The 21,126-nt window shown below is 35.2% G+C and overlaps 1 protein-coding gene across 5 annotated transcripts in view; it reads left to right on the top strand.

Annotated features, from left to right (window-relative positions):
• The window catches only part of U2SURP (U2 snRNP associated SURP domain containing), a 45,039-nt gene that overhangs the window by 5,301 nt on the left and 18,612 nt on the right, over nt 1–21,126 (top strand). Inside the window, exons 2-18 of one of the 5 annotated variants that reach the window (XM_062005735.1) lie at nt 2,008–2,055; nt 4,787–4,885; nt 5,903–6,017; nt 6,395–6,528; nt 7,655–7,696; nt 8,470–8,537; nt 10,437–10,531; nt 10,612–10,644; nt 10,749–10,831; nt 11,316–11,481; nt 12,605–12,816; nt 13,760–13,803; nt 17,018–17,122; nt 18,251–18,317; nt 18,413–18,576; nt 19,897–20,059; nt 20,563–20,642. In XM_062005735.1, the coding sequence (XP_061861719.1) occupies nt 2,008–2,055; nt 4,787–4,885; nt 5,903–6,017; nt 6,395–6,528; nt 7,655–7,696; nt 8,470–8,537; nt 10,437–10,531; nt 10,612–10,644; nt 10,749–10,831; nt 11,316–11,481; nt 12,605–12,816; nt 13,760–13,803; nt 17,018–17,122; nt 18,251–18,317; nt 18,413–18,576; nt 19,897–20,059; nt 20,563–20,642 (1,718 nt within the window). Of the gene's footprint in view, nt 1–2,007; nt 2,056–4,786; nt 4,886–5,902; nt 6,018–6,394; nt 6,529–7,654; nt 7,697–8,469; nt 8,538–10,436; nt 10,532–10,611; nt 10,648–10,748; nt 10,832–11,315; nt 11,482–12,604; nt 12,817–13,759; nt 13,804–17,017; nt 17,123–18,250; nt 18,318–18,412; nt 18,577–19,896; nt 20,060–20,562; nt 20,643–21,126 lie in introns of those variants that run through there. The other 4 variants (XM_062005734.1, XM_062005737.1, XM_062005736.1 and 1 more) reach the window with 4 other exon arrangements.

Genomic DNA, 21,126 nt, shown 5'->3' with positions numbered 1-21,126 from the left:
GTATGTGGCTCTGCAAAGCTGCTAGTTCTGTGAGATAAAGTTGGTCTACAAGCTAAAACTGCTTTTAGAAGTTTAAGTGCTTGGGTAGTATTTGAGGTGGCTTGTTCCACAGTGCCCTGGTCCCTGATGGTGCATTGGGGAAGTGCTGCTATAGGTCAGGAACTTGCAGACTGTTTTGAGCATTGGCTGCTTTCCCCCTGTTGACCCACAGAATCTATGTGGCCTACCATGCATTAAAAGCCTTTCCAAGCAGAATTGTCTGCTCTGTTGCTGGAGAAACAGATTGAGTGTCTGATAATCAGGATATTGTACCTTAAGTGTCATTTTACTGAGCACTGGTACTGTTTATTACAGTGTGTGATGCCTTGTTTGTTGTCCTCCCTGTAAGCAGCTTCAGCACCCATCCCTGTTGGAAGGTGTTGCTTTCCAAAACTTCTGCAAATGAAACAGATGTGGAGGATTGAGAAACGGTCATTTCATTCTGCTGTTGCCAAACTCCTTCCCCAAGCAGTGCTAGGTCTCGTATCAGTCAGTACTATAATGCAGACAGCCCTGTATCAGCCCACCTTTATCTTTTTAACTGCATGTTTGAAAGTTTTTTTAAGGGTGGAATTGTAACTGATGTGTTGACTGCTGCAGGGTGGCAGGTGGCAGCAGGAAGAATGCTGTTTTCAAGCTCTGAAATTCTTTTGCACAACGTCTTTCTTTTATCTATGTCATATTGTGCTATATGTTGATGAACTCTCTGGGGAAGGACAGGTTTTAACTTTTGACTATTAACTTTTGTGCAAAGATGTGCCTTGTGAGTAGTGTGAAGTGTTGCAGGTAAGTGGATTTGACATGTCTTTGAGAGGAAGACATAATTGGAGGGTTTTATTGGGTTCTTCCTCGCCTTTCCCATTCTCTTTCTTAAAAAAAGCCCAGACATATTCCTAGGAGCCTTTTGCTTCTCCCTTTTAAGGATTGTATCTTTGTGTCTACCTTTATGGAATTGGTTCTGGTTCTTCTAGTGCTGTCTACCAGTTTTTCTAAACCAATTTAGTTGTAAAACGTAGGAATATACTTGTCCAAAGAGAAAAGTCTCTATCTTAGTTGATTAAAAAGCATAATGAGAAATGAAAATTATAGCTAGTAAAATATCTTGTAGAGTAGCATTTGGTGCTTGTCTGTTTTGGTAGACGGGAGATGAGCACTATATATGTGTCTGGTAGAAACTATAAATTCCTGGTGATAAGGAGAAGTGTTAATGTACTGTTACTAATGAACAGACTTAAACTAATGGAAATGTTTTATTTTGACTTAAATTTTAATTTAGATATGAATTGTGCATCAGACAGTATGTCTTAATAGTAGATGTTATGTCAGTCAAGTTTTCTGGAATTTGGGCATTACCTAATTAAGAATGTGTTCAGTCCTGGTTGTGGGACAGTTCCCCATCAGCGAAACTGGTTTAAAGACAAAAAAACCCAACAAACCCCCAAAATGGTTCAAATTTTGTATATATGCTGATATACGTGCTAAAGTTCAGTTATAAAGTAATAAGGTTAATTAGTACATACTCACAAATTGGATTTAAATTAGTGTTCTTGAGGTGGTGAGCTTCCATTTATGGGTGACATACATGGAGATGATTTTATAGTAAGGCAGGTATAATCAGATACTTCATGTAATCTTTAACAGCCTCTAATGGCAACTCTTTCAGATTTGGTTTAACAAACTTAGGGGCTTTTTTCCTTGCAGTGATTTTAGTGGCATGTTTGTAGAATCCAACTGTGGAATTGATATGTGTTTTAATGGTAGAAGGAATGGTCTGTCTTTAATCTGTTATTTACCTTATGTTGACATTGTTCATGCTGTGACCCTGTTCAGTTAGATAATTAAAATACCTTTATTTTTGTTGTTTTGTATTTGGCTGTGGAAGTTGAAGTGACAATCGCATTCAAAGAACTGAAAAAAACCCAGAGGTTGGTTGGTTCTGTGTCTTACCTACTCTTATTTCTTCTTCAGGTCAGAGCATCAGATGCAGTACACAGCACTGGATCTGCTGATACACATGTAAGTCCAAAATACTTCAAAAACATCAACAATAAACCTCCAAGCAAAAAAATCCACTCAAACCCACAAACTCAAAATAGGCCTGTTCTCTAAACGAAACTACTCACTGCAGACAGACTCTGGTGCTTTGGTTATCTAATCTGTAGGAGTTTGTAAATGAACCATTGATTTTCATGTTTAAAAATATTCCTTGAAACTTTCAAAGAAGGACTAGTGTAGGAAGCTCTGTGGGATGATATCGCATTCGTAACAGGTACTTCAAAGAGGAAGACACCATGAGGACTCCAGGTATGTTTATCTCTTATACTGAGGAGTAGTTGCAAATAAGAGGTGATAAATTGTAGGAGCCACTATATGTTAAGGTGTCTTTTTGTACATGGTTTGCTTCTCAAAGAAGAGATAGTGTGGTCCTATTTTTAACCTCATTTTACTCTCCAATAAAATATGCATAAAGCAAGAAGTAAGAATAATTACCTAGTCTTTTTTTTCCTCCCCACTAAAGAGACCTTTACCTGGTCATGTGATTGATATGTTGCTTGAAGGCCTACCTGTTTCTCAGCTAAAATGAGAACTCCCAGCAAGAGCCAAACCGAGAACTGATGTTAAACATTCAGTGGTTTAGATTTTCTTCAGGATGATGAAAAAGTCAATTATCAGCTGTTACATTTTTGGAAGATAACATGATTGAAGTTGTGATAGCAGAAACTTTTCATGAAGAAGTAGGCCCTTTTATTGATTTTCTGTACTTGCTATAATTTATAAAATTACTCTTATATCTTTGTTGAATATTTTGTCAGTGGAACAGGGACTTCAGTGCTTGGTGCATTTGTGTAGTTGATGCAGTATTATATTGGATGGACATTTGCTTCCGTACAGTGATTTAAGTACTTATCTAGAAGTTTTCTTCGCTTCCATCATTTGCTTTACCCTTTTCACTGTATTTTCCACTTTTTGAGGGCGAGTGCTCTTAAAGTTTTGTGTAGCTCTGATGTTAGGAATAATGTGAAGCTGCATGTGATTAGTGATGTTAAAATTGCCTAGCGAAATGTGAATAGCAGACGTAAGTTAGTTCAGTCCTAGTAACTTTATATTGCTTCAGCACCTTGGAAAATGTTGTGTTGGTTTTTTTTTTCCCTGATCCTTTCTAAACTGAGATCTTACTGCCAGAACTCTTGTTATTGTTCAGCTGCTTCCCTTATGTCACTAGAACGTATATTCATGTGGCTGATCTGCAGGTATGCTGTAACATTACTGTGAAAGATTATTTCCTGATGACAGGATAAGCCTTGGGTAGCAGTGGGGTATTTTGTCTGCGTTGCTGTGCCGTAGCAATATCCCCATGTTTTGCCAAGGTTGTATATTGTTTGTCATAGTGAAATATAAGCTGCCTTTCAGACAACAGGAAAACTGGATTTTATTAACTTTAAAACACAGGTGCATGAAAAGCTCCTGATAAAACTGTCAGAGCAGCACATGTTGACAAACACGGTGTTGTAAACCAGATAATCCCACAGACAACACTGCATTCATTTGTAACTGATAGTTGTCCTTTTAATGATGAAGTAGGGAACACCTTTGAAAGGAATATGAGCTATTTTGATGATGTGCTCGGCACAGATTTAAGAAGTGTTTGTGAAGGGTTATAAAGTGAAGGTATTTCAAACAGTTATTTCTCACAGTGCTTTTTTGTATGTAAAAAACCCCTGCATACATAGGAAGCTGATAGTAGAAATAAACCTCTTTACAAGGAAACTCCTTGTAGTTGGCATCTGAAATTTCATAGTAATACAATTAAGTTATTCACCTTCTTTGTCTTGATGTTTTATTAAATTGAGATTCTTTTTTTTGAAGAAGAAGCATTGTTGCACAGGTGGTTGTTCTCAGCAACACTGCACTGTGTAAGAGCGTCAAGAATATTCTGAAGCTAAAGGCTAATAGCTTATGTTTTGCTCTTCTGTGGCTTTGTTGTTTGTGTGCCAATCCCTATTAAACTAGGAGTTTCCAGAGAAGTTTCTTTTCTCTCCCTTTCTTCCGATTGCACATGTCTTTTGGATGTGGTCTTCAACCTGTTGTCTTTCCTCTGCCAGTGCTTTGCCATCTGTTAACTACCTAAATAGAATCTTGAGATTTCTAATTGTATACTCTACAGAAATGACTGTTATATGGAGTCCTTCCTTCATCAGGGCTTCAAGAAGGGAGGAATGGATGTTAGAGTACGTAAACCAGAAAGAATCTAGGAGCTAAATGCAAGGTCTTTTGTTTAACTGATAGATGAAAACCTCAAGAATGCTTTTTCTTTTGAAAGCAGAAATTTTATACTTAACTTTGTAATACAACTTAAATTTAACATTAATTTTGTTCTTCAGTTAAACATGTTCAGCATTGTGCAAATATTATTTTGGCCAAAATAGTCAGAAAAGCTTTTAGAACTGTTGTTTGTTTGCTTGTTGTTGTTTTTTTTTTTTTTCCTGCAAGTGACAATGATGGAAAAGGAACTGTAGTGCATAGCATGTATTTCCAGAGGTTTAGAAAGTGTTTGTTGCTAGTAAAAAGATCCCTAGACTTTTACAGCAAGTACCCTTCAGATTTCAGCTGTGTTTGAATGATGTATGAAAACTTTCTTGTTAAACCAAGAATGATTTGTTTTTAAAAACTCATAATTTTAAAATTGCATTAGATAATGACAAGTTCAGAGAGAATTTTAATGTTTGTTTTCTTACTTCTTCTGCAGCCTCTAATGGAAAGCAAGCTTAAAGCATTCAGTATTGGGAAAATGAGTGCTGCCAAACGGACTCTGAGCAAGAAGGAGCAAGAAGAATTAAAAAAGAAGGTAATGATATGCAGGGCAATTTTTTTTTTTTTATGCAACGGTGAAGTAAATTTGCTCTTAGATTACAACCAATTTTACCAGTGAATTTATTTTGCTAATTCGAACTTGCTAAAAACAAATGACGTGTACTTTACATGTTTAACTTACTCTTGCTTTGAACTAGAGAAAGGATTTTGCTTATCTTTCCTTTTTTGTGAGAAATCAAATTGTCTGGCTTCCTGAAATACTAAATTACAGCAATCTGTTGATTCTTGTGTTGCTCAAAATTATGACAGCCAACACCTTAGACTATTTTCTGTTCTTTGCTCTCTTATCATTGCATTTCAGTAACTAAAAAGAGTGCTTGTAATCTCTGAAATGTTTTCAATATGCATCCTTATTATTCTCTAAAACATATTTTTTTCTAATGTCTTCTTTAGTAATTAATCGAAAACATTACAGTGTTACACAGAATTGTGGGGTACTCGGGAGTGTCCAAATTTAAGGAAATACATGGCTTAAGGTGCCAGTCTTGAAAACATGATACTTTGAGCTTTACATATACAGCTCTTGGTTTCAGTGGGATATCTCCTGATAACTTGTTGGAATACTACTCTAAAGAAGCACAGTAATGCTAAATTTAGTGTCTCAGGTTTATGACGTCATTCCCAGGCATTTCTTTGGACATATGTACTCTTCCCTGATGCTTAGGTCAAAAAAGCTCTAATCTCGGACTGCTGGTCTCTTGTATGATCTTTTCATTTACCATATTTTGAATGTTCAATTGCCATGTAAACTCTTGTAAGTGAACAGTCATATTTGGGCATACAGGCCTTGTTTGCTTTATGTATTGTGTGCTATGTTCTTCCCACATTTCTCAGAAGTTTGAATCCTGTCTAAAATTGAAACTCATTTGGTACGGTTTGTAGGATGAACTCTAGAAAATAAAAAAGGAATGTCACATAGCTAATTTAAGAATAGCTGTCTAGTGAAGGTTGTTCTGTGATGATAGTAAATAGAGGAACATTTGCTATGTAGGAGGATGAGAAGGCTGCTGCAGAAATTTATGAAGAATTCCTAGCTGCCTTTGAAGGAAGTGATGGTAATAAAGTGAAAACGTTTGTAAGAGGAGGAATCGTTAATGCGTCTAAAGGTACAACTAATCTTTTTTTGGGGGGTGGTGGTCAGTTAGCTTTGGGTAAAGATGACTGTTGGCTTTGAATAGCATTTAAAAATTAATGTTACATTAGAAGCAGAAGAGGAAACAATGCTAAAATCTGCATTGTGCTTTGACATGATAGATAAATTCATTTTGAGAGCAAAAAATAGTTTGTTTTAAAATATTGGATCTTTATTGGTTTTTTTTAGTAAGAGAAGCTATTAAATTACAGAAAGTTTGAATTGTCTCTTATAAAATGAAATACTATATTTAATTGAATGGACAAGACTAAAGAACAACATTCTTTCTGTTGAATAGTATTGTGCAGCATTTGTTAATGCAATTTATTTTTAATTTGCCTTCAATTTCAGAGGAACATGAAACAGATGAAAAACGGGGTAAAATCTATAAGCCTTCATCACGATTTTCAGATCAAAAAAATCAACCAAGCCAGCCATCTAATGAGAAGCCTCCATCCCTCTTAATGATAGAAACCAAAAAGCCTGTAAGTTTCTTATTTGAATATTAACTCCATACTTAGGAAGTATTCAGAGGTGCTTAGAAGAAGTTCTGTGGGATCTTGCGGAGCAGTTTTATCTGCATTTGTCACGTATTAAAAGAAAGTGGAAATTTTGATTTGCTTATTCCCACAGCAGATAACAAATACTGAAATGCAGAGGTCTGGTAGCTCTGTATTCAGCATGGTACACATAATACTGCACTTGGATTTGGCTGCTAGATGTTTTTATGGTGTTCTTGCTAATTGAGACAGACTTCTGAATACAGATTTAGTGACTTCTGCAAAGTAACAGTATCTCCAATCCTGAGAATTTGTGAAATTTTTAGAAGCAATTCTTGCTGCCATCTGGTTTTAGGTTTTTATAACTTACAAAAAATAATCAAACTGGCATTTGCCTTGATCTAAGCTTCTCTTGGTGAGGGTTTTTGAATTTTCTTTTTCCTGGTGCTAATGTTTGAGAAATCCTTTTAACTCTTTGAGTTACATCAACGAGTTTGTAGAATTTACATGTTTTTGAAGCTGAAGATCTTGGTTTAATTTATTTTGACTTTTGCATGTTTTGATAACTTTCTATGTTAAACCGAGATTTCATCATAAAAAGTAATGGAAATACCATGAAAAAGTTTTCTGCAAGTGATTGTTAGAGATGATTATTGTTACTACTGTATATGTGCAATGTGTAATTAATGTCTTGGATGTCTTTAAAAAGTCTTTTAATGGAGCTTACTCTAACTTTTAAGCTTAAGTGAAACATACGATAACTGCCTGTTAGGGTGAGAGATGAGATGTAGTGTGATAATTAAGATTAATCCCATCCCAGCCTCCCCTCAGCTTTAAACAAAGCTTAAATTTAGACTAGTGGGGTAATGCTGGATGACAGTTTTGATTTTCATTGTTCGTAAAGTTCTACAGTTACAGAAATGAATTGTAGCATTTTTTTTTATTATGCTGAGCTCCATTCTGTCATATGCAAGTGTTTATACTGTAAGAATATTACTGGTTTTCAAATTTGTCATAAATACTTATCAGATAATGCAATCAGTTTACTCACTTGCCCTGTCCAATGGTGGTTGAAGATAATGAGGTAAAAATGGTTTTATTTATTTGGCAGACCCTCCCCAAAAACAAAAACAAACAAACAACTATGCCTGGGGTGAGTAGGAAGTCCAGTTTTTCCAGAACTGTAGTGTGTAACACAGTAAATATTTTGTATGTCTGCCTATTGGAAACGTTTTCATTTAAATTTGGTGATAATAAAAGCAATGTTGTTGAAGATAAGAGTTCACGTGAGCTAGTTAAGGTACATGTATTACAGTAAAAAAGAAAAAATTACAATATTCATATTCTTTGTTACTCGAGGGGGTTTTTTTCTGAGAATCTTGAACTATTTGTATTAACTGTTTCTTCAGATATGTATTTGAGAGGAAGCAAGAGAAGGAAGTTATTTTCATGTAGAATGTTTGGATAAAATAATTGAATATATATGTAATATAATTTACATATATATGTACACATATATCAGTTTAATTAGAGCATGATGGTTTGCTGGAGATGTAGTCAGCTTCTAAGTTTAAGTGGAACAAACTGACAAAATGCATCACAGATAATTTAAATTTCTGTGTTGTAGAGAGATTACATATGCTGCATTGTGATAATGAGAAGCAACAATGTTTAGTTTAAGCTATCCTTAATTTTGTTTTTTCTAACTTTGTGTTTGATAGCACTCAGTTTTAATGTTTTCAAGTCTGTCTGTTTTCTGTTGTTTTTATTTGTTGTGTTGTTTTTTTTCTTCCTGTAGTTTACTTGCTTGAAAGCTGTGGGTAAAATATGCATGGAAATCATCTAAAATTTTATTATATACATATAATTTTAATTCTCATTTTGTTTTATCTGCTAACATGTTGGCTGATATATCTTTAATTTTAGCCTTTGAAGAAAGGAGAGAAGGAAAAGAAAAAGAGTAATTTGGAGCTTTTTAAAGAAGAACTAAAGCAGTAAGTTTAGCTGATCTTTACTTTAAATAAAGAAGGTTTTCACCTTGTTTTTACAGGCAATATTTAGAGTCATTCATGCTAAAATATTTCCCAAAGCAAGTGTTTAAGTGGTTTTTTTTTGTTTAGTTTTGTTTATTTATTTTATTTTTTTTCACCCTAAATGCTTGTGGAGTGGTAGAACTTTAATTATCATTGCCATTGGTAATTAAACAGAATACTAACCTGTGCTGTTACATGCTCAGTACAGGTGTCTGTAATTGGACTGTATAATCATTTGCCATATAATTAGTTCTCTTGTGTTCCTTGATACTTCTGCCATTTCTTATGACAATTGGTGAGAAGTTTTTACTTCTGTTGCTGTAAAGGACTTCTTTTTGGAATCTAACATTAACCAGAGGCTGTACAATGATAAAAATACAAACTGGAAAAGTCCAGTATGCTGGCTTAAATCTTTGTCGACATGTTTGCATGTCAGAAATGTTTGATTGTGACCTTTGAAACAGTTTTGTCTGGCCTTCCTAAGCAGAAGAGTATCCAGAGAAATTAACTAAGAAAATGATTTATAGATGCATGAAGTATTTCAGAGATTCCAGTAAGTGACTGACTGGCTATGTTTCCAAAGCTACTGAAAATGATTTTTTGAATCATTTAATTGTGAATAGAAGTTTTGATGGTTGAATCAACCAGCCATTGAGTAGGATGAATAATGAAAACGTAGGTTTGTTTCTTTGACAACTGTTGTGAATGTGTTGCTTAGAAGTAGAACCTGGAATGCAATTCTATTATAAGTTAGCATGTTTGAGGCTGTAAATGAAGACACATGTTAACACAGTTTCATGCATTGTTAAAATTAGTGAAGGTAAAGCAAGACAAATAGGTAGTGGATGGATGAATATGATCAGCTTTTGGGTGTTGACTTGTCTCTTGATGGGAATGTAGCAGAGAGATTGGTAGCAAATTGGAACGTATATCAGATGCAGGAAGAATAAGACCTTTTGTCAGTGTCTTTATATCTCGAGGAATTGTAGTGTGAGGCTGAGCTTTTGTATTTAGTTCAGGAATAAGACTTGTAGTTAAAGTTGAGACATGTACTTCATCTTGCATAATTTTAAAACCAAGCTGAAAAATCCTTTGAAGAGCAGATTCTTCTGAATGTGAAGTACAACAGAAAGAGCAGCATGTATATTGAGTTTTTGATTTGCTCTGACATTAAAAATGGAAATCAAAACAATGTGTATGCATTCATAAATAGCTCTTGTGAGTAGTGTCTGAACTTCACTACTTTCTGTTCACTAGTTGACGTAAATGAATTGATAGCCTTGTGTTCCTGGTGCATGGTATCTTCATACTAGGATTTAAGGCCAAACTACAAAGAACCAAATGGTTCATTGTGTGAGCGCTATCCTCAGAGGTGTGAAGTGAGATGAGATCCTGTATGTTCAGACAATAGTCACATGGAGGTGTCTCCCTACAGGGTGACAGTCTATGTGAATCACACTTAGAAAAGGTAGAAGTAGTAGAGATTAAAGCACTGAGGACGTCTTGAAAAGTTGTATGAACAGTTAATGGGCCTCTGGCAGTTGGATATGCAATTGTCATTTTTTCAGAGCACAATTCTTGTTTCTTGTCTTGTAAACTGTGTCTCAAATAAAGTGAATTTTCTTTGAGGTTTAAGCTCCCTGACAGTGTGAATGGGGAAGCATGCAGCTAGAATAATTCTGGTAGATGTATTCCAGTTGATTTAACAGATTTTGAAACATAATAGCGATTGGAAATTTTTAACAAGCCCATTGTTTAATGTTTAAAACTTCCCATAATTGTAAAATTAATTTAAAAAGTTTAGAGTGAAAAGCTCAGAGTGGTATTAGGTTGTTAATTATGTTAAACTTGGTTTTGTAGAATACAAGAGGAGCGTGATGAAAGACATAAAACAAAAGGTAGATTGAGTCGTTTTGAACCACCCCAGTCAGATTCAGATGGCCAACGTCGTTCAAGTAAGTAGATGCTATTTTTTATGTTTATTTGGGCTACAAAATTTGTAAACTAAATTTCTTTCTATCTTCTCTTTATTCAGTGGATGCTCCTTCAAGAAGAAGCAGATCATCTGGTGGTAATACAGATTCTTTTCTCACTCAGTGTAATGGTCTGACTTGATTGCATAGCAAAGATGACGACTTTTTTTTTCTGTTTTTTTTTCCTCCACCATTATAGTGCTGGATGATTATGCACCAGGGTCACATGATGTTGGAGATCCAAGCACAACAAATTTATATCTTGGAAACATCAATCCTCAAGTAAGTTTGGGATCAAGTGAAGTGCAATGTTGGCATCTTTGGGTCAAGCTAATTGCTTTTTTTTTAATTATTTTCCAGTATCAGTTTCCTCCCCTTTTTAAATTAAACCATATGCACATGTGTAAACCCATGTACTAGGTACAATTGGTGACTACAGAGACAGTGTTCATTTGAATACGTTGTCTGTATGTGGTGCAACAAAAGTTAAGGTTTACACTACTAGTTACCAGAGGCAAAGATGCTCAGTTAAAATTACTTTTCCGTGCATATCCCTCTGAAAGGTGGATCATATCTCAAAAATTTGAGTGAGCTCAGTTAAAAATACAGTTGAAGTTATAATTTCTATAGAAAAATGCAATTGCAAAAGTAGATTGCAATGGGGAAGTGTTGACAAAGTGTTTTTTCAAGAAACTCAGAAAATTAAAATCTCAACATTTGAACAATAGTATGAACAAGATGGTAATTTTTACCTATTTTCATGTAGATGAACGAAGAGATGTTATGTCAAGAATTTGGACGCTTTGGACCGTTAGCGAGTGTTAAAATTATGTGGCCAAGAACTGATGAAGAAAGAGCAAGAGAAAGAAATTGTGGGTTTGTTGCCTTTATGAACAGGAGAGATGCTGAAAGAGCGTTGAAGAATTTAAATGGTAAACAGATTTCTCAGTTTGGAATTGTAATTATCTTTGTAGGAATGTTGAGGAGTAACTAAATGCATATGTTGTTTTATCAGCCTACTGGTAGGTATACTGTAACTCCAGTAGGTCCCACACTGGTGCTCATTTTAGCTTACGCTGCTTTACTGGCAGCTGAATGTCATCAAGGTGTAGCGTACACAAGGACTGGGAATACTGGTGTGTCTTGCTGTGGGCAGAGATGTAAAATTTATAACTCTTTTGAAGATATGAGCATTAGGCAGTGTTTGAAAATCTCTCCTCTGTAAAGAGACCATTTTAAGAAGGAATTTATTACTTCTTGTTGCTTACCAACAATATTTTTTTGTTAATAAAATTTAAGTAGTGCATGGGGTATGATCAGTGGTTGTTGATAAATATATTATGTCCTTTTGAACAACAGCTAAATTTCTGTTACTGAAGAGGTAGCTGTACCACTCGAGACAGAACCATTTTACATGTGGACTGTCTTGTCTGTCATCTATTAAGAAAAAGGAAAAAGTCTAAGATGATGAAGAAAGCTGTGTTGTTCCATTTCAGGAAGAGCCTGAAAATCAAAAGGCAGCATCCTAGACAAAAGGAATAAAAAAATGAAAGATTACCCTTGTGTAGCTTACTCACAATGGACCTTTACTGGGACCATTAGTAAGTAAGTGTAGGAGAGAGATCTAATTGGTTATGTTTGATACTGAATAACATTGTTTGAAATTTGTTGTTATGAACAAAACGTTTTGAATAATTGAGGTGCAGAAATAGTATAGTTTTAAAAATGGCTCTGCTCATTCTAATGTACTGAATATCAAATTTTATTTTGTTCTCCCAACAAATGAAATAATTGTGTACTGTAGTCTCTTCAAAGCCTACATTGAGGGAAGAATAGTAAAATAATTCATGCACCTGGCTTTCATTTGCTCGGGCAGTCTGATAAATGTGATACACTAATTAACAATGTCAGTAGAAAGTAAACCATGGCAGGCACCCCTAAATGCTGCCCTTAGAGGGAGAAATCTTGACTGACACAGAAGCAACTTGTAAGGTTCTTTTCTTCTGGTGTGAGGGATTTTTTTTCCACCTTTTTTTCTTTCTTTTCTTACTTCAGGCAAGATGATCATGTCATTTGAAATGAAACTGGGATGGGGCAAAGCTGTACCTATACCACCACATCCAATATACATTCCGCCGTCTATGATGGAGCATACCCTCCCGCCGCCTCCGTCAGGACTGCCTTTCAATGCCCAGCCTAGGGAGAGATTGAAAAATCCTAATGCTCCAATGTTACCACCACCAAAAAACAAGGAAGATTTTGAGAAGGTAACTTACAGTACCCTGGGCCATATCTCGTTGTTAAATACTACATCTGTGACAGTATTTCAATGGCTTCATAGATTTGCGTCAGGCTGATTTTGGCAGCCCTTAATGTACAAACTCCCTGGCTCCCTACTGTAGTCCAAGGGAGCCTACTTAATTCCTGAAGCTCTGTTTCATATCTGTGTTAGGGTACAGTATATTGGGTCTTGATTTATTTTAGTGCTGCTTTAAAGCTGGCTATCATTTTCCCCCTCCAGGCTCCCTGGATTTTTTTCTCCTACGTCCCCCTGTTTTGTTGGCTGCCAAATTGCAGTATCTAAATTGTTTTCTTTAGAGAAAATATTATGTTTTTATTTGGGTAGCTTTATTTTTACACTAGAGGAGTTGATGTGTTTTGTGTAGAAGGTAATTAATCTGGACATTGAGTAAGTATTTTATGCTACTTATGGAGTCAGTTTTCAGACTTCTTTTCTTTTTCTGGAATATTAGCTGATAAAAGGGTAAGTATCTTGTAATCACAAACCAACTTGTTTGACATTTGGAAGAATTTGTTGATTCTTTGAATGACACTTAAATGTTAGGGCTGTTTTTTGTAAGACTTGGCAATAAAGTAATACCAACATGATCCAAGTCAAATAGTTTAGAGTCTATTAGTGAACTTAAGAACTCCTTTCTTAATTATATTCAGCATAGTACATATTCAGTACATCAGTGTACATTCTGACAGGAATGTTCTGATACTTTGCAACTAGTGAACCTTTATGGTTCACTGACACAACCATTTGCATTTTGTGTAATTGCTTAGTTATAACTTCACAGCAGTGATTGCCTGCAAAACTTGTGATAGTTGTGTAGTATTTTCATTGCATATGTATATTTTTGCTTGTTACTTGTTAACAATACTCACATATTCTATGTTTATTATCTGATGTGACTTCATATACAGACTCTGTCGCAAGCCATAGTCAAAGTGGTTATCCCAACAGAAAGGTACATGTTTTTCTTTATTATTACTGATCTAAATATAGAAAATTTTCCCCTTTGGAATTTTAAAGAAAAATGGTGATGTTGAGGAAAAGGTAATGGCTTGACTGAGCAACGGTTCTTTCATGACACTTAAGATAAGTATGTGTGGTTTACAATCTTCTTATCCTTAACTTTTTTTTTTCCAGTGAGGATAGGTTTAGGTAATTACCTTTTGCATTTAATTTGAGTACCAGAAATATTTGCAGGGTAATTTTGTGAGTGAATGCTAGGGTGAAGTAGCTTGCCTTAGGGGTGCTGTGTAAGTCCTGAACATCAACCACTGAGTAGTAAATGGCTGAGATGTAGCTGTCTCCAGGGTGGTGCTGTGGGCTTTTTTTCCTTTTTTTTTTTGGTTCTTTTGTTAACACTTGTATAATTTGTAATCACTTTTGATTTCTGCTTTATTTTTTTAATGTATATCAATTCATAATATTGGTCTCTGGAAAAGGTAGTTCTATATTGCAAGGGTATTCTTACAGTTTGATCCCCGTCAATACTTCTACCTTCACACTAGCCTAGGTATACTCTTGCTCAGTTAAGCTAAAACCTTTTCCCAAACATAGGAACACAACACTGTTTTAAAAGTAAATAAGCACAAAAGATTACCAAATTCTCTTTGACATTGGCCTTGGTGAGCAACACCAGCTGAACTGTCTGCGGCAGCGGGGGACCAGGAAAACATCATGGGATGGATTGGGAAAGTATACAGTTTTTGACCAGACATTGGTACGATCGGCTCCAATAAATGTGGTTTTATTATAACTGGAAAACTTTTTTTTTGTTGGCCAACTTAAGCTAAGTGACACTTTAAAATAATGCACTTAAAGCTATCATCCTTTTTTTACTACACTGTTTTAATTGTCACAAAGTCTCTTTTTTCTTTTTTTCGCGTGTGTGGGCGGGACGAAAGAGAATTATGAAAATAGCTGTAGCAGTATATTAACATATTTGTCAATAGATGCTCAGCTGCAGTAGTATTTGTGATGAAATTTTAGAACAGTACGATTTTTCTTGGACAGACATGGATAATTAGAGTGACCAGGAGGAGTCTTGGTATAAGAAGCATAGTAGTAGAACAAGTACTTGTATAGTGCTTACAGAGTAATTAGCTTTCAGAGAAAAATGGTTTCCATTTTATTTACTGTAGCATTTTGAAAGCTTGTATGATACAAAAAGCTCATATTAATTGAATTGTATTTGGAAATACTTTGAAAGTCAGCAGGAAAAAAAAAATTCAAAGATGCTCATGACAACTGCTGAGACTATTACCCAGTACATTGTATCATGCAAAAATTTCAACTGACTTCAGTGGGATAAGACATCTAATTTTTCTTCTTTTTGTTTGGAAGTTTTCAATACTGATTTTTAACAACCAATTACTACTTAGTATTTGCTAAACAGAAAAAACCTTGAGTATGCACAACCAATTTTTTTCTGAGAAATTGACTTTGAATTAGTCATGTCATATACCAATATGCATGTAACACCCTCTTTCAGATATGGGGTGTACTGAATCTTTCCAAAGCGGGTGTTCTTGTTCAAGCATAAGCTGTTCTTATGCAACTTCATTGTACTTGATGAAAGATGAAAACCAATGGCATGGTTCTGCAGGAAGCCAGGCGTGATCGTGTTGAACTTGCCTTAAGAAAAATGTAGTATCTCAGGCTTGAAAACTAAATGTATTTTTTTTTTCCTTAATTATGTTTTCAAATACAGTTCATATAACAAGAACAGTCTATGTAGACTTTCAGAACACTGCTTTAAATAAAATGGCTACAGAACTATTGAGGTTATGTCCTCTTCATGTTTCTGGGATTATAAAAAGCAAACAGGAAAATTGAGATGTAGGTAGCTGTTTGTTTTTTTTGTGTAGTATTTAAGGCAGATGTAGATACAATGCTAACTGGCTTAAAAGCAATATTTACTAAGTTTGCATATGGCAGTGGCAGGTTTTTACTACTGTGCTTAAGTCCAAAATTTGTTTTGATCTAGTGTAGTCTGTCTGTGGCAGAACTTGGAATACATGTGGTAAATAACAGTCACCTCATTACTAAGAAGTAATGGAAAATTCTGCAGCTTTTCAATGTAACAAGTTTTCAATTTTAGTAATAAAAAAAGGCTAAAAGGAAATCTCTTGAGATACATGGAAAGATCCAAGATTCATTTGTTGACATCTAAAAAAAGAAATTTAAAAATGTTAAAATGTGTATATTTTTTTTTGTTGTTTGCATCACATTTGAAGGGCACATGCTGTGAAGCTTTCGATATACGTAGGAAATCTGTATTTGAAAATGAAGGATCCCGTTTCCAAAAATCCCCAAAGGTTGGAAACTGGTGATCACTATTTTTTGTAAAGCTTATATGATTGTCTTTTCTTAGCGTGCTTATAAATGGCTCTGCATTGTCAGATGTGGCTTGAAAAGTGTGCACTTCACATCTGCCTCTTGCCTGTCTCAGGATTCAGTGCAGAATGATATGAATACACATTTAGTTACTTATTTTTTTTTTAATTATTGTTTAGTTCACTTGAGTATACGAGGGAGGAAACACTGGATGGTATGACACAAAATGATGGACATTTTTTTCTGTGCCAGTAGTTGAGTCTTGTCTAAAAAGAGATTATCTAAATTTAATAAAACCATTACTATTTGGCATCAAGAAGGCTATTTGCTTTTCCTCTCATACTTTAATAACTTGACAGCTGAATGCAATTTCTGTTGAATGTTCAGAAGTGTATGTGTTTAATTTTGAGTGTAATGTTCAGCCACCTGTTCCTCTGTAGAACTTTTAACAGTTCGGTATTAGTTCTAGACAACGTAGATGAGGGCTTAGTTTTTGATAGTGAATTGAACTCTGGTATTCAGTTTTGTATTCCTATGCGTAAGGACTACTCAGGTTCTGCTAAGCAAGAAATGATTGTAGGCTAAGCTGTGGAAATTCAGAGAAGGGGTTTCCTCCTAAATTCTTACTCCACCACTCCTAGGCATGTTTTTATTTTAAAATGCCCGTGTCTGTGATGCAAGGCTATAATGTGTTCCATGTTACCTTATCTGTTATACAATTTTCTTAACAATACAGCAAAATAATCTCCTGCACAGTTGTAGTATCTTAGGTGGAGTGTAGTTTTATATAGTGTTAGGTCTGAATCAATTTTTCTTTAACTGTGTTGTTGTTGTAGGAATTTGCTCGCTTTGATACATCGAATGATAGAGTTTGTGGTACGGGAGGGGCCTATGTTTGAAGCCATGATCATGAACCGAGAAATCAACAATCCCATGTTCAGGTGCTTATTACATTGCTTCAATTTGAAATAGCACTAACTATTTCTGTTGTTGCTAGGGGTTTACGTTTCTGAAATGCTGATAAGTGTGATATGTGTATCTCTAGGGGCAGATTTTAATTGTACAAAATGTGCAAGTACTTAACACTGTCTTTTATGTCAGTTGTTACTAATGTGTACATGTACAGTATTATATAGACACTATAAAATATATATAATAAATAAGATTATATTTAGTGCCTACTTTTTCTGAGGAATTTGAAGTTAGCAGTGGAAGCAGTAGCATACACTTCAAAAAAAAAAGAAAAAAGAAAAAAAAAAATCCCCCAGAGCAGACAGATCATCTGAATGTAAAGTGCAGCCTTCCTGGAGCTTGATTTCTAACCTTTTGCAAGGACTGGGAGTTATTTATTCTTTGATGTCAATGCAGGATTAAACTTTAGCTGACATAGTGAAGTTGTCAGAATTTCCAGCTCTTGTTAATGGAATAAAAATGACTCCGTTTCTAAATTTCTTGTGAAATACAGTCTCTGAAAAACGGGGAAATACTAAATAACCTTTAAAAAATTATGTTATTTGCACTAAGGTCGAAGTGTTTCACTATCTCAATGTGTATATAACAAAATTGGAGTATACATGTCAAAATATCCTGCCATTACGAATGGGCTGCGTTTTGTTTGGAGGTTTTTTTCTTCTTTTTTTTTTTTTTTCCCCTCTGATCTTGTCAGTGTGACAGACTACTTACTGGTGGGAAACTTCCCACTTGTACTGATGTTGCAGTTGCTCCTGTAGTGACTGTTTGCACTTCTGCTTTGCTGTGGGGTGCACAGTCGTTCTTTCTGACTGTTTGGCTTTTAACTTTTGAGACATGCTGTGCCTTTGTGAAATCCTGCACTTGGCTTTATTGCTGCATAGATGTTGCTGCACACTCCATAGTGTGGAGTGGTTGCCCTTGTTCTGCACAGCTCTGCTGTGGGTGTACATGATTTTAGCTGTATTGAGTTTACCTGATAGCTGAGGTGGGATTTTGAGCAGGGTTTGGTTATATTTTTTTTTATTACTTCCTTTGAATTTACTTCAGTTAAATAATTTGTGTTATGTTTTGTGTGTTTTCTTTGTTCTTTGGTTTAGGTTTTTATTTGAAAACCAGACTCCAGCCCATGTATATTATAGATGGAAGCTTTACTCAATTCTTCAGGCAAGTAGAATTTTAGTGATAATTCATAACTTTAGGCATAACAAAATAAAAGAACACTGGAAGAAAAATACTTTTGCTTTTTTTTTTTTTTGTAGGGAGATGCTCCAACCAAGTGGAGGACAGAAGATTTCCGTATGTTCAAAAATGGGTCATTTTGGAGGCCGCCGCCGTTGAATCCGTACTTGCACGGGATGTCAGAAGAGCAAGAAACGGAAGCATTTGTGGAGGAACCAAACAAGAAGGGTGCACTTAAAGAAGAGTATGAACTTCTATTAATTTATAGTCCTGTTTTAACTGCTAATCTGCTTGTTTTTATTCCTGTTGTGTGTCTGTAGTTATAATTTGTTATCCCTAAAATGTTACCGTGCTTGTCATACTATTCATTTCTGTGAATCTTTCACAAAATCCTAGGGGTTGGAAGGGACCTTGAAAGGTCATCAGTCCAACTGCCCCTGCCAGAGCAGGACCACCTAGAGTAGGTCACACAGGAACTTGTCCAGACAGGTTTTGAATGTCTCCAGAGAAGGAGACTCTACAACCCATCTGGGCAGCCCTTCCAGTGCTCCCTCATCCTCACAAGGAAGAAGTTTTTCCTTATGTTTCTTTGAAATCTCTTATGCTCTAGCTTGTTCCTATTACTTAGGGACTTTTCTTTTAATGTCAGTGGTGTTTGATGCTTGTTGCTAAATACATTCTGATTTGTTTAGATTTGTCACCACCAAACAATGAATCCTTTCAATACAGTTGTTATTAACATTTCATTAGAAGGAGATTGGAAAGATGTGTATTTCTGCCTGTTTTCTGTTCCTGTTTGTTGGTGGGGGTACACAGCTCCTTTTTCAACATGATTGTGATCTCATGAACTAAACAGTTATAATCTTACTGATCCTGTTCATCAGAAATTAAGTTTGAGAGCAGTTGCTAATAATAATAAGCAAGAAGTGACAGATCGTAGCAGTTCTTTACTGTGAATTGTAAATGTGATGGAGAGGGCTGTGGTAGTAGAAATAATAGACATGATTTTCTTAATTTTCCTGTTATTGTTCCATCAGTGTTCCTTTTATCTTGTTTTGTTCTTTTCATCATAGTTAAGATATGGTTAGGGAAGTTTTAATACATATTTGGTTTCTTCTATCTCATTTTTGAAAAACTCAATGCTATTCTTTTGAGAGCATTAAGTATGTCAGGAGGTCAGGAAAAACCTGAAATAATTGCTTACTAGCGTTCTGAATTTAATGTTTCTTATTCTGAAGCAGAAATTACTTGCGTGCTTTAGCTGTATCCATTTTGATTTAGGCCTAAAGTAAATCTGAAGAGATAATGATTTACCGAATTAGGTATGTCTTGGTTATTTTTCCTTGTTTTCTGCACATAGTCATGACTTGAGTTCTTTGCTCTTTGTTCATCTGTGTAATGTGGATGCATATGTTCACGAGTCACTGAAAAAAACCTCGGGCAACACAATATAGGACAAAAGCAGTAAATATTTTTAAAGATGGAAAAATCCAAAACTTCATTAAGTGGAAATGCGCCGAAGTACTGCTTAATACTGAAAGTATTAAAACTCCTCATCTTTTAGACAGAGGGACAAATTAGAGGAAATTCTGCGTGGACTAACGCCTCGGAAGAATGATATTGGTGATGCGATGGTTTTCTGTCTAAATAATGCGGAAGCTGCTGAAGAAATTGTAGACTGCATTACAGAATCTTTGTCCATTCTGAAGACTCCTCTTCCTAAGAAGGTGTGGAGATCTTGTATAGTATTGTATTTTGGGAGAAGAACTCACTTACCAGCATATAATTTACAACCATCACTTCACGAGTTTCAGATATTGTTGAGGTTTTGTATTAAAATTTGGGCTTGAATTTAAGTATGCTTTTTCCCTGTGGGATTTTGTGATGTTTCTATTCTTTCTGAACTTGCTTGTGAATAATGTTCTGCCTTACTGTAGAGTTGAAAACAACAGAACAGTCTGTTCAAACTAAGAAATAAAAATTGGAATGCCATGATCTGTCCTTTGTAATACTAGATAATACCATGTTACAGTAACTAGTATACAAATCTGAAGCAAAACTGGGAACTCATTGTCTCTTAGTATGTTTGTTAACAATATGGGTGTGTTACAGTTAGTTCTAAGCTGATACTTCTAGATTATTTAAATAATTTTCTGTTTTTTCTGCAAAAATGCATATGTATTCAAGATAACATAAACTCAAGAGTTAACTTGAGCATTCTTTATTGTAGATTGCAAGATTATATCTAGTGTCAGATGTGTTATACAACTCCTCAGCCAAAGTTGCCAATGCTTCCTACTACAGAAAATTGTAAGTATAATATTGGAGGTGACTGATTAAAGAAAAAGAGAATCCTTATATTCAGTTTCGTACATCTGTGAATAAATGTCCTTGTAGAAAAATCCTTTTCTATGAGGATACTGTTACAACACTGATAAAATTTACATCTCTTTGCATGAAAATGTACATGATGTAGTAGGTTAGGGCTTAAGATTGCTTTGTAATGCAGAATGGAGTGTGTATGCCCTTAGTGAGGGACCACTTGCATGGAACCTCATAGAGGTGAGAGTAGCTCGTGTATCTCTTGACTGAAAAGGAGCTTGTAGATAATAATCAATATATGGTGTAGAAATAATCTATACAAAGAAGACATTTTTTGAAATGTTTTGTTTTAAATGAAATGGTGCTTCTCCATGAACTTTAGAGGACTTGGAAACAAAACACATAATCCCCTTATAAGGTGCTGAACAGAATTTAGGCAAAATCCCCAAGGGGAGAGTACCTTTGTTCTATT

The sequence above is a fragment of the Colius striatus genome, chromosome 12, assembly GCF_028858725.1.
Source record: "Colius striatus isolate bColStr4 chromosome 12, bColStr4.1.hap1, whole genome shotgun sequence".
Lineage (NCBI taxonomy): Eukaryota > Metazoa > Chordata > Aves > Coliiformes > Coliidae > Colius > Colius striatus.
Note: the sequence above shows the minus strand (reverse complement) of the source record. Positions and strands in the feature narration are given on the sequence as shown.